The sequence below is a fragment of the Salvelinus sp. IW2-2015 genome, linkage group LG2, assembly GCF_002910315.2.
Source record: "Salvelinus sp. IW2-2015 linkage group LG2, ASM291031v2, whole genome shotgun sequence".
Lineage (NCBI taxonomy): Eukaryota > Metazoa > Chordata > Actinopteri > Salmoniformes > Salmonidae > Salvelinus > Salvelinus sp. IW2-2015.
This window is the reverse complement of record NC_036839.1, coordinates 19,108,813-19,122,810: the sequence shown is the minus strand read 5'-3', so window position 1 is coordinate 19,122,810 and position 13,998 is coordinate 19,108,813. Positions and strand designations below refer to the sequence as shown.

General features: G+C 42.8%; 2 protein-coding genes across 4 annotated transcripts in view; both read left to right on the top strand.

Moving 5' to 3' along the window:
- The window catches only part of zeb2a (zinc finger E-box binding homeobox 2a), a 52,436-nt gene extending 44,411 nt beyond the window's left edge, over positions 1-8,025 (top strand). Inside the window, 4 exon segments of the mRNA XM_070447721.1 lie at positions 1,065-1,173; positions 1,543-3,575; positions 4,001-4,178; positions 5,928-8,025. Coding sequence (XP_070303822.1) covers positions 1,065-1,173; positions 1,543-3,575; positions 4,001-4,178; positions 5,928-6,511 — 2,904 coding nt within the window. The 3' untranslated portion in view covers positions 6,512-8,025.
- Positions 8,026-9,452: 1,427 nt separating this feature from the next.
- gtdc1 (glycosyltransferase-like domain containing 1) overlaps positions 9,453-13,998 on the top strand; it is a 45,964-nt gene continuing 41,418 nt past the window's right edge. For 2 of the 3 annotated variants that reach the window (XM_024005108.1, XM_024005102.1), the window contains exons 1-2: positions 9,453-9,528; positions 13,746-13,942. In XM_024005108.1, the coding sequence (XP_023860876.1) occupies positions 9,490-9,528; positions 13,746-13,942 (236 nt within the window). In that variant the 5' untranslated portion in view covers positions 9,453-9,489. The remainder of the gene's footprint in view (positions 9,529-13,745; positions 13,943-13,998) is intronic. The other variant, XM_070447719.1, reaches the window with a different exon arrangement.

Below are 13,998 nucleotides of genomic sequence, written 5' to 3'. Positions count from 1 at the left end.
CACCCTCCTTCCTCCCGGAGTCCCCCTCCACCCCCTCACCTGATCCCCCTTCAGACTGGCTTAAATAAGAGCAGATGGTATTTTCCCCAGTGATCTGGAGTATCATAATCCTCAAATGACTTTAAGTGTTTGTTTAGTTCTGTACTTCCTCTACAGTTAAAAGAGTTAAAGAAAGGATCCTATGGAAGGTCATTATGACTAGGCTACCTTAGTGCACCGGACTGTGGAGGGATTTCCATTTGAGTGCTACTGAGTGCTATTGGTGCAAACATGTGAATTGTGCTACTCTGCTTATCCTCTGTGTGCCTAGAGCAATGGAATTTATTTTTAGCATGGGGTAATTGTTCACACATTTGGTTATGAAGGCAGGTTCTACCACATCAGTCATTGGCCCCATTTTTCAGATCGCTAGCATTTTCACAATGTAGTCCCCTTCAAGCCACATTCAGTAGTCTAACCCTAATCACATGCTCTAACCTGAAACGTCACCTGCTGCCATACATACACACATACACAATCACACAAACACAATAACACACACCGATATATAGATTCTTCAGCAAGCATTAGTGAAAAGGGATTTTTTGAAATTGAAATTGTACCATGAAAACCTCCCACATCTTTCTCATAAAGATCTTTGTGGGGGCTTTATCTCTCTACATGCTGTTTTTATTTGTTATCTGCACTCATTTGAATTTCAGGAAATGCACCTACACTAAACAGTTACCTTTGAACAGAACACAAAAACTCAACCCACAAACTATTCTCAAAATCGATTAATGAGTTCCTTGCACGCTTCATCATTTTTATTAAACCATTTCAGATATAAAACCCTAAAAAATACTTATGTAGTTAGATGTAGTTAACGTTTATGACGGAGGGTTATTGTGTTGCAAAGTAGCCTACCGTTGAAGCTAAGACAAATTCATTACATTCCTTCTCAAGGCCAGCTACCTTGAAATCTCGCCCAGTGCCTGGTTCATTTGTGACTCCCACACTTGTGACTCCCACACACAACACGTTTAGGTGGCACTGATGTGAAAACTGTTCTATCTCCTCCACAGTCCCAGCTGCTGAGTGAAGGGGCCGGCAACCGCAAGTTCAAATGCACRGAGTGTGGAAAAGCCTTCAAATACAAGCATCACTTGAAGGAGCATCTTCGCATTCACAGCGGTAGGTACTAAGATGAGTCAAGCCGGCGGCAGCCCACCATTTTAAAATGTATTCATGTGACTGTGGCTAGATGACAGAGAGGGCTCATGCCATAAGAGTAAAATTGATAATGTTCCTTTTTGGCCTCTGTCAGTAAATTAGTCATTCTGTTTTATAATAGCTCACTGTTTCAGACCTGTTTCATAACTGACTAATTCCGCCATATGGATGAGGCCATAGCTCAAGAAGACGAGAGTTGAATAGACGTGTAATAGAAATAGAAATTCAAATTTTCACACTGAAAGAAATCTTCAGCTATTTCACTACCAGCCAATTGCAAGCATTCAAAATGGAGTAACTTGAAATGTATGTACCTGTTTATCTTTACAGGTGAGAAACCATACGAGTGCTCCAACTGCAAGAAGCGCTTCTCCCACTCCGGCTCCTACAGTTCCCACATCAGCAGCAAGAAGTGTGTCGGTCTGTTCTCCGTCAATGGACGAGTAAGTAATGGAGGAGGCAACGCCAAGGCTGGCTCCTCCCCTAACTCCACCGCCTCCTCCCCGGGAAGCCCCGCCCTGGCTCTGCTCCGCCACAAGCTGGAGAACGGCCGCCCCATGGGGCTCCAAGATCAGCAGGGCCAACTGGACATCAAGGCAGAGCCAATGGACTTAAACGACTACCGGCTACTGATGGCCTCCCAATATGGCGTCGGAGGACCAGGGGGCTACATGAATGGAGCCTGCCGAGGAGGCAGCCCCTTGGGGGTCCACAGCTCATCCCAGAGCCCCCTGCAGCACCTGGGTGGAATGGGGTTGGACCTGCCCCTGCTGGGATACGGGTCCCTGGGGAACAACCTGAGCGAGGTGCAGAAGGTCCTCCAGATTGTGGACAACACGGTGTGTCGGCAGAAGATGGATGGGAACCCGGAGGAGATCTCCAAGCTCAGGGCCTATATGAAGGAGCTGGGGGCTCAGATGGAGGAGCAGAAGATGGCCTTGTCCTCTCCGCGTGCCAGCTTCCAGGCGGTGGGCCACGGCAGCCCCACCAAGACCATCATCGACTACACCCTGGAGAAGGTGAACGAGGCCAAGAGCCTGATCGATGACTCCAAGAGGCAGATCAACATAGACATAAAGAAGGAGAGGCTCAACCACTCGACGGATCATGAGGACAAGTCGCACCACGAGAGCCACCTGGTTCCATTCCTACCGTTCTCCTGCCAGTTCTGCAAGGAGACCTTCCCAGGGCCCATCCCTCTGCACCAGCATGAGCGCTACCTGTGTAAGAAGAACGAGGAGATCAACCACCTRCAGCCCAGRGAGGYCGTGRCTCRCAGCCYCAGGGGYGTSTTCCCCTCAGASCAGCAGGCCGCRCTGRWYTCCTCTCTMTCAGAGAGGGGCGCCACCAGCCCCGTCAACCCRTTCAAGGACCACYTGTCAGTGCTCAAGGCCTACTTCGCCATGAACARYGAYCCCAACTCAGAGGAGRTGCTGAAGATCTCCATCGCAGTCGGCCTCCCACAGGAGTTTGTCAAGGAGTGGTTCTCCCAGTGGAAGAATCAGCAGCAACAACAACAACACAACAASGGRAATGCRAACRCCAGGAAGCYGTCYCCYCCGCCAGASCGGAGCAGTGCAGAGGAGCGCAYSCACCACYGSCTYYCCAGGTCACCYATGTCCARGGCGCAACACGTGGARCGRATRATGGCACTRGCMGAWTTACACGGRGGCAACACCAACGGTGACCGTGACYCTCRCCACAGACARTRAYAGGCCAACCAGTTTACAGCKAACAGGCAGARGGGTGACAAACCACTAGASKCCTTGYACCASCTTAGYAGCAGKACMRCATCRCCTCTKAATCTCTCCTCCACTTCTTCTAAAAACTCCCAGAGCAGCTCGTACACTCCAAACAGCCTGGCCTCTGAAGGGGATGGCCATGGGGGGGACGCACCATTGGACCTTTCTCTACCAAAACACATGATGAGCAACAGCATCTCACTGGGAGAAAAGAGGTCCAAACCAAACGGCTATGTCTCAGACCGCAATGGTGACCACCACCAATCCAATCGGGAGCAGGGGACTGAGCCCATGGACTTGGCCCACATCAAAAAAGAGTTCCTGGGCTCAGGGAGAGACAACGGAGGGAACAGCGGCCACCAGATGGAAAAGAGTGCCAGCCCCATCTTTGGCATCAACCCCTTCGGTGGTGGTCACATGTACACACCTCTGCCCCCACATGGAGCGTTCCCCCCGCACAGCTTCATGCAGGCCCAGGCCAGCATCCCAGGCCTGAGGCCGTACCCAGGGCTGGATCCAATGAGCTTCCTGCCCCACATGGCCTACACTTATGCTGGGGCAGCCACATTTGCTGAAATGCAACACAGGTCGAGGAAGTACCAACGGAAACCAGGTTTCCAGGTAAGCAAACCCTTTTGTGGTTTTAGATCCATTCACTAAAGTACATTTTTAGTAAGAGGTTTGCAATAAACATTTTGCCCTTTTAAATGAGTGTATAATGGATATAGTTACACTCAACACAAAACAAATAAAATATTTTACATTTTTGTAATGTCATTTTTTCCTGTAAAATAGTGTTTTGTCTGTTTTGTTAATACTTACACTACACACGTAAAATCCACAACACAGAATTAAAAAGCCCATATGTTCCCCTTTTTATGTCTCCTCTCCTGGGCAGTAAGAAGGGTCTTACACAGGTTGCACGGATCGACGGCTAAGCCCTGTCCAGACTTGGGATCAAACTCAGAGCAGAAGGTGTCTATGTTTAGGTGACAGGTGTGGATTACTTACAAATAATTGAAAAATCTGCCTCTCTCATCTCATAGGGGGAGCTACTGGACGGCACTGTGGACTATCTGTCAGGCTTGGAGGACCTGACAGACGAATCGCTCCTCTCCCGGAAGAAGATTAAAAAGACAGAAAGTGGTATGTACGCGTGTGACTTGTGCGACAAAACATTCCAGAAGACCAGTTCCCTCCTAAGACACAAATATGAGCACACAGGTATATAACATTTGGACACTTCTTTTTTACCCCACCCCCCCTCTTCGCCTTTGTGCCCACCCCCTCCATGTTTTGTGTCTTTTGAAAGCTATCTTTTTGATTATCTTTTTTGATTATCTTTTCTCGTTCTTGATCACATAGCTTTTTCTCCCATCTCAGTTCTTATTTTCTCTCTTGTCTTTCACATATTTTTTATGTTGAATGTGTTCAGATCCATGACCTAACATGTTCCTTTCTTTTTGACAGGGGTGGGTAATAGTGACATGTTTTGATATGACAGAGGTTACATAAACGTTCAGTAAAGTAGACATAAGCTTTATTGCATTTATTGCTCCAGACATTCTCCAGAAGTTAACAGGACCAGTGGCCATTTTGGAAACAAACTTGCCGCTTCAAGAGGGACTGTCTTTTTAAAGTTCATACAGTACATACACAGTGCCTTCAGTGACAGGGAAAAGAATGACTGCGTTGACCCTGGTGGTATTTAACAGAATGCCAGGTCGTATAGAAGGCTTGCCTGTATGGCATTTCTGGTTCTTTTTGAAAGGATCTTCAAAGATGTGACCTCTCCTCCTGGGGACTCCTCTCTTTCATCAGGTTGCATCACCTCCTGTCACTCTGTGCAGGAATGCTCCATGAGGAATTCGCTGTCTCGTCTATTTTTGCCACACTGTGAGGGTGGTGGGGAGGGCGAGGAGGGGGGGCACTTCAAGAATGCCAACTATGGAAGATGTTGCAGACATTCCAAGGCTATTTGTGGCTAGGAATTGCCTGTGTGTGTGCGCGCATTCCGTTGCGTGGCTGCTCGCATGTGTGTACTGTATGTGTATTGGCATTCGTAGGATGGGAGGTGTTTGTGCATGTGTGCGTGGGATGTGAGCTTTAGAAGGGTGCTATTATATGGGCCGATTGAACTGGCATTAGAGAGGCCCATCTTGTCTAATAGAAGTCAGATGGAAGGGAATATATTTCCGGTAGCGCCACTGAGTAGTAGTGAACCTTTAATGGGACGAGCTGCATGGTGTGGGGGCGGGGCAGGGAAGGGGAGCGAAGGGGTGTGAAGTTACTCCTCCTACAAATATAACCATCACACTATCACGCGAAGGATGCCTAATCCTAGTCATTTTAATCTGGACCAATGATGTCATGACAACACACTCTGTCACTGGTGCCAGGCTGCTTCAGTTTCACCTTGCTTGGTGTTCTAAACATCTGAGCTCACTGGCTTAGCTCGCTGCTCACTGGCCCCGCCGCAGTCACAGACGACCCCATCATAGAGTGTTTGGGTTCTTATTTCCACCTGCCTCCCCCCAGTGTTATCTAGCAGCAACTGAAAATATCTCTAAGGTTAGGTGGTCAACCATAAATGTAAGGTTACTTTCAACACTTTCTTTTATTTTGTTTTCAGAAATGTATTTGAGAAATGTACTTGAGTTTATTTGTACAATCACAACATTACTCATTCCTATCATTATTTTCTTGTGTTAATTATTTTCACCATGATGGGAGGGAATGAAAAAATCCTGATATATGATATAAATGCTTTTACACTCAAGATGCACTTAACATGATCAATACATTCTGTGCCAAAGTCAGATCAAAGTCACTCTAATATTGCATGTCTACTGTATGTATGTTCTCCTGAATAACCGTTTATCTTCCTTTTGTACTGTTCTGTGTTTCTAGAGAAGGGGAGCGCAGTAACACCGTAGTAACACTTTCTCTCCCCTGTCCCCTGTGTCTCCGCAGGAAAGCGACCACACCAGTGCACGATCTGTAAGAAGGCCTTCAAACATAAGCACCACCTCATCGAGCACTCGCGTCTGCACTCGGGTGAAAAGCCATACCAATGCGACAAGTGTGGCAAGCGCTTCTCTCACTCAGGCTCCTACTCTCAGCACATGAACCACCGGTACTCCTACTGCAAGAGGGAGGCAGAGGAAAGGGAGGCGGCTGAAAGGGAGGCCCGGGATAAGGGCCCCCTGGAGCCCACAGAGTTGCTGATGAGGAGGGCCTACCTGCAGGGTCTGGGGCCGCTGGGCTACTCTGACCCAGAGGACCAGCCGGAGGATGGGGGCGGCACCATTCTGAGGGACGGCACTGAAGGAGGGATGAGAGGAGGACGAGGAGAGAGGGAAGTGGACGAGACGTATGAGAAGGTGACAGACAGGCGAGAGACGGGAACTTTCAGGGAAGGAGAGGACGAGGAAGAGGATGACAGCAGGATGGACACGGCGAGGAATGATGAGGGAAAAGATGCGGAGCATTCAATGGATGAGAGTTCAAGAGAAGGGAAAACAGACACCAAGTCGGACCAGGAGGAAGCAGATTAAGTCAATACTGCAGTCATTTGAAAAAAAGCTTTCAGCAAATATTTGTTATGTTGGGTTGTTTCATTTCCTTTTTCCATTCTTCCAACAAACATGAAACTTGCTTTGTTTTCAGATAGGCACTGCGGTGGCTCAGTCAAGCAAGCGCGAGCGCTTGCCTCTAGCTTCTCAGAAGCTCATAATGATGGACTCATGCAATGTGGTGACTGCCAACATCAGAGTTGTGACGACAAGCTGGGTGGGATTGTTTAAGAATCCACATTATGCAAAAAAAATGAAGTAATAATGATTATCATTATAATTAAAAATGAAATGAAGCTGTTTTTAATGTACAGTATTAAATAAGGCCTAAAAGCTGTGTGGTGCTATAATGTTCTTAACCCTTGTGTTTCATTGTGTTAAAACCCCAAACTAGGAAATTGCACTCTGCCCCTTTAATCACTACAAAAACATTTTTTGAAAAAAAAAAGCCTATGTATATTTATACCGTGCTTGAAGACTCGGTAGCAGTCCGTCAGTGTTGTACTTTGTCTACCACTTACTGTGATGTCCTTGGTTCTACCATCCTTTTTGCCAGGCAAACTAACCACACAATTTTGGGCCTCACAAATTTCTTTATGTGAAGGAAACTTTAAACCTGTGTGAATTTGATATGTTGTGAGTCTTAAATTGGACCGGAATGGAGTGACAGAATGAAGGAGAGAACAATGAAATATGGAGGGCTCCGTACGTAAGACAGAGCCTTGTATGTTTTATTTTCTCAACAGAAAGCCTTATATGCAAACCTTTTCACCTGTGCGTTTCTGCAAGTGCCATCCTTGTACAGTGTAAATCAGAGTTGATTTGTGTTATCTTTGCTCTGGCTTCAGTATTAAATAAATATTTCACCTTGTTTTCCAAGTACCTATGTCAGTATTAGCATAGATTGAGACAGCAGTTTGTTAGTTTACTTATGTTTGTGCAATTTTCTGTATTTTTTTCATGACCTTTTGTCAGTATTACTTTTTGTTGATTTTTTTCCAAGCATAAATTACATTTCGTTTTTATTTTAAAATTACCATTTTATTTATGTGACTCATTTTATATTTCCTAATTTTATTTATTTCATACTGTAGTGTACAGTATTATAGTTCCTCAAAAAATAGATATATTTTAGTAAAGGATTCTGTCATTGACTATTGGAGCAAATTATAAATAGAGAGCATTCTATGGTATTTGGAAAAACATGAATTGTTAAAATTWGAAATTTTGTTCTCATTGTTTATTTCCTTTCAACTACTGGAAATTCTAAATTTGGGGAACTTTTGATACAATATTGTGAAAACACTGTATTTTTTGACAATAAAAATCCACTTTATTCATCCAGGTAAAGAGATGAAGATAGAGGGACTGTTGATAATGAAAAATTCCTGAAATGTCTGAAGTATTATTGAATTTTTAATTTCTCTTGGAAATGACCATGCTCGAATAAATGTAGCCAAATAAAATTTTAATAAAGCTGTGTTATTCTTCTTGTACTTGAACTACTTCTATTTATTAACAATCTCACAGTGATCATGTGTATGTGGAGTATAGAAGTCTCATGTTTATTAAAATTATTGTCTAGATTATTGGTTGTTTTCCAATGTCCTAACTAGACAGCACATGAAATTGTGAAATGTCACAGTTCAGCGTATGGAAACTTTCTATCTTAGCATGTGAAAGTAGGAAGCGTTACTGTGTTGTGTTTTTGTTTAACTTTACAATTTAATAATAATTGAATTTGAACATGCCAATATAATAGAACATTCAATAAACATGTACTAACACTTTTAAAGGGAAACATTTTCAAAAGTACTGTAGACATTTTCCAAGCTTTAGTTTCATGTTCTACTCAGGGAAAGTTCCTAATTAACATAAACTCATTAGTACAGTCTTTTACTTTACTATAAAATTAGGAAAAATTATCTCAAGTCTCCCTCTCAAATATAATTTATTGCTATCTTTACCTTCTGATGTGGATTTTACTTTATGTACCAGATTTCTTAGAGGCTGTGTGTGATAGACTTTAAAATTACTTTTGCCATTTTAAAGTTTGAAAAGAAAAACTAGGCTTGAGCTAAAATTGTCACCAGCAGCGGACAGTCAAACTTGCCATGAACTGTTTGCACAGGAACTCAGAAGAATGACATTATCCATGACCTTACTAATTGAACTCACGTAATGAAATGCAAATAGAAGCAGGTGAAGAGTTCATCGTGTTAGACACACACGCACACGCACACGCACACACACACACACACACACACACACACACACACACACACACACACACACACACACACACACACACACATACATATAAAGAAGATAGTCTATTGTATGATCGATCAGATGTTGGGTTAGAGAAATGCACATTTCATCACTGAGTCAACTAATACATGGAAGATCAGTTATTGGCAGAGAATATGCTCACAAGTAGCCTAGCAAAATTCCCACTTGACAGAATTGTCAAAATATTGTGTGAGATAGCTCTATCGCTCAAGCCACTGAAGATCTATGCAACCAGGGTCTTTGCTATCTGGGATCCATGGGACATCCCTATCCCATTGAAGTTGACATTTAAAATTGTTAAGGTAAAGGTAAAGGTTAGGTAAGGATTATGGTTAAGCTTAGGGTAGGAGTTAAGTTTAGAGTTTGGAGTAMGGAAGTCCCAAGGATCCCGGAATGCTCTGATCATGCAACCAGCAAGGTGAGAGGGTTTCCACTAGTGACCACAGCCACATAGTCAAAATGGGCTATATCGTAAAAATTCATGAAAACAAAAACTATTTATTTATTTATTTAAAGGTTAGGGTTAGGCATAAGGTTAGCAGCGTTTTTAAGGTTAGGTTAAAAACATTTTAAGAAATGGGCGGGGTTTATGACTTTGTGGCTGTGGTAAATAGTGTACATCGGGTGAGAGGCGTTCCTAAAATGACGGTATCACGCATGGACGAAATATGTGCGTCCTTTTTTCTAGCAAGCATATTCAGGAAGAGGTGAGTTTTCATTCCACATGCAGACACAAAAGAACACTGCAACGCATAGCACGTTGTTTCAAACACTTTACCTTTATATCTACATTCATTTGTATTTAGTGAAGAGGATTGTTTTTTTMGGGGGGGCATTTGCATATCGAGACTAGGCTATATGTATTCGATGACGGATATGGTTACGGATTAAATTAGTGTGTCAAACGAGATGTTGGATACTGTACAATCTAGCTCTGGTCCAGCACGGCGTTAGTGCGGCTTGCTAAAGATGAGTTTGCTGGATCTTTGAGCGGTAAAGGCCATAGACGAAATCGTTGAACAGTTTGTTTAGTGACTGGATTTAATGTACAGTACTTACGTTACTCAACTCACCAAAGTAAAGATGATGTTAGAGTGCTGAAGAACTGTTCTCTCTTATGTGGCAGATGCTATTTCTCCAAAATACGAAATAAAGTAGATATTTTGAGAACATTTTGTTTACCGCCTTTTTTTGTTGTATGGCTAGGTTACTACGAGTTGTCATGCGCACACACAGCTAGTATTTTGTTTAGTATTACATGCATAGCCAGCCAGTGTTAATTGTTGCAATAATGTTGCACATTTTAAAGACTGAAGGGAAAGGCTGATTCTCCATTTAGTAGGTTAGATAGTTTCCCCTACTCTTCTGCCTTACATTTCATAAGAAATCTAAATAGACCTCTACCCATGTGTTTCAAGCCCTCGAGTCACAACTGATGACACTATTTGTCTGCCTACATCTGATCAGTCAGTTCATACTAAAATACAGAGAATAGTATTGTCGTTTATGACAGTTTGCTTACTGTGTTACTTAAGAAAATATGTTTTTTCTCACTACAGTAGCTCAACAGTGAAACACTCACCAGTGATGTGGTTTTAAATGAGTAAGCTTCTTGAGGCCTACTTCAAAGGGATGCTCTAAATTTACAAGGCCACCCAAAGTCGTGAAAATTGCCTACACCATGTAAAGAAAAAAGCATTATTTCATTCAGTGGCCTAGAATGCCTGAAAGTGTGATCCGTCATCTGCATGAGAAGTCATATTTTGACAAATACAGTATAGTTTTAATAACCGACAAAAGTACATAGTAGCACATTCATGGCTCACATGTAGTTTAATTTACCAAAGGAGATCTGATGTTATTGAGTGTGGTAGATAGAACATTTCATTTTAGTTTGTCATATGAAGTCTAAAGTTCTACACTGCTGTGCTGCCTGCCTGTCTTTTCATTTTCCTGGCTATTGTGCGTATCACTGTGCCTTCTCCTTCTCCCCATCCAAGGCAGCACAGAGAGATTAGCACATGTCCATGTGCCTATAATTATAGCTGTAGTCCCTTTCAGTGGATCCTTAAATGATTAGCTTTTACGTAAAGCCTGCGCTTGTGAAGTACAAGGGCACTACTTCCTCAATTAAAAGAAGGAAAGTCACTTCTCACTCATTTCACCGCTTTGAAACCTTAATCCGTGGAAAATGGGAGCTTCCTCCCCTTTTCTAATATGAGATCAAAGGAGTTATGAATAGCATTACACGTTCCTTGCTCGATGTGCGAAGCTGCTTAAATTTGCATTGTCAAACTGAAAGGCCTGTCATGAGAACACTGAATGAAAAGGTTTTTAGGACACAATATTACCCTCTGTTTTGCTGGTTGAGCACTGATCCTAATGTAATCATAGTTTTTAGAAATATCTGTGAATATTATTGCCATTTACACCAATGGTGGAAAATAGGAAATGCTTCTATGACCTATGTTATAGCCCACAGATAAACAATTCAATACACTAGGAATGTAGTCTTTCAAGTATGTCATCTTTCAAAACATTTCAATCATAAAACATTTGCTCTCGAGTACATTTGGTGCCAGGAATTTTATTCAGATTAAAGGAACATAAAATCACAGAGGCTAAACTATTTTCCCAGATGTCAGACTACAGTTAATTTTTATGTCTAGTTTATTTTGATGTATAATAAATGTGTTATGTTGCCTTTATCTTATATGTGTTAGTATTTACTACATTTGCCACCTAGCTGGTTGGTCAAGTGGGCCCTCAACCCTAACTACCTTCCGGACAGTGCTCAATAACTTTGGTTAGCCTTAGCTTCAATCTGCCATTTTCTCAGCTGCTACAGTATCTGAGGGGGATCTCTCATCTGATCCCATGTTTAGGATAAATAAATCCTCCAAGAAAAGGAATCAGAGCTATCCTCCTCCCTGTCAGCCACCATCTAAGATGATTCCCACACACACACACAGACAGAATGCATGCTTAAACCCTGCATGGCCGAAGGGACCAAAAGGGAGGTGTCGGAATCTGGCACGCACGCTCCAGCGATCTGTGTTTGCCGCCGGTCCCTGCAATCCCATCCAACCCTGTGCCTGCTACCCCCAAGGGCACGATGGGGGTAGGGCTTCTGGTGATGACTTTAATGGTCACGATTGGTCCTCACAGTGACGTTTTTATGCATTTTTATATGGAAATGCTGGCTGCCTCACCCCACCCTTGCTATCTAGGCCTATGTAAATCCTGTATTTCTGCATGAAATCCCTTTGCACCTCAGGGTGATGTGTGTGTGGTGAGGGGAGTGTTATGCACTTCAGTGTGTTTTTCCGGGATACACACAGGATTTATAAAGCTGTGGTGGTGATTTTCCACTTAGATTTAGAAGAGAATGAATATGTGCTATAGTTGCCCTATACTCTGGCAATGTTGTCAGTGACGTTGAGGATGTAAAGCTAAATTCTAAATGTAAGGGCGTAGTGCTAAATATTAGAAAAGCCAACAACAACAATGAGCCAGGGGAAAAAATGACCTTCCAATTTGTACCTTCTTATTATGTTCCAATATTCACTTTTTGTCATGTTGTTTTGTTTCCAGGCTGAAATGGTGTTTCGGTTTAATGACAAAGCCTATCTGAGAGTCTCCAGTCAGACAAGTCAGGTCGTGAAATGACTTGTCAACATTCACAGTGTCATTACCGTGTTATTAATTCCTGAGTGGTTTGGTGCGTTGGGGATTCCCTGTCACATCAGTGTGTGGGGGAGAGAATGGTGACATTAACCCCTACAGTTCATGTCTGCCATTGAGGTGGAATGGGGTCAATAACCTGAATACTCTGAAAAGGTGGGCGAAAGGTATAGATGAGGAGAGATTTGATCGTCAATGGGTCCATTATGCAATGCATGGCGGTACGATTGGAAATCCCCCCGGAGATGTGGTTGAAAACGTGTTGTTTCGTGTTCTATTCCAGATGAGATGTTTGTCTTCTGTTAGCTGTTGTTATGCCATACAGTAATGGTCCATTGTCTATCCACATAATTGTTTCAAATTCTGTGAAAGCTTGAATAATGCTCTGTGCTTGGCAAGAGTCACACACCAGGTCAGAGATGTCAATATGTCATCTAAACATTTAGATTTTGTTTACAAATGTAATGCTGCCAGTATATATTGGTTTTCCATTAAGCGTTTTGTTACAATGGGTCACAATTGTGCTTTCAGGAAGATGTATTTTTGTCATTGGTCTAAACTTCTGTTTGCATTTCTAAAGCATTTACTTCCTACTCAATGTACCGTCTTTTACATTTTTTTTGGTTTTATGGTGTCCAAAAAAATTACATAGCAAGTTTTCTGCTTAAGATATGACTTGCATTTAAGAACGAGAGAGGGACCAAGATATTGACTGATTGGAAAGTCTGTGGGCGAATGATGAGTGTGGCAAATAACTTACTACCCATTGTGGGCAGCTTAATGGAAGAATGAGATGGAGGACACAACATTTACTGTAATAAACTGGAAATAATGGGGAGGAAATTTGTTGGAAAAGAAATTGCATGGGAACACAGTTATATTATATCAATGTATCCTCAGCATTTTAGGCTGCAATTTCCTTCCATCATCATCACTCATATTCTTCCTTGCTTTTGCCATTAATTTACACTACCAGATAGTTTGTAATGACTATTTTACAAAAAAACTATTTGTATGTGGTCAGGTCAGTTTACCATAACTGATACAACTGGTCAGATTTCTTTTGTCCCACAGGAAATTAATAGACTACACTTCCCAAAATCCAACTGGTCTCTTCCTCTTTCCCTGCCAAGGAGGCCTTCATTGTCAATCTCTGAAAGCAATGATTTCCCCCTCATTTCCCTATTCTTACTGCAGTTATCTTGTCCTTGATTATTATCATCCATTTTTCTCTCCTCAGATTCAGAATAGCCCATCCATGAGTGTGCTACTGGTAGAGGCGTTCTACGGTGGCTCCCACAAACAGCTGATAGACCTGCTTAGAGAGAATGTGGACGACTGCGTGTCCTACACACTGCCGGCTAAGAAATGGCACTGGAGGGCCAGGACAGCAGCCCTGTACTTCATGCAGGCTATCCCGGCTAGCCCCTCATACCGGTATACATAGAAACATGACTGTTGGAATTGATACAGTGCTGATTAAGATTGCTAGA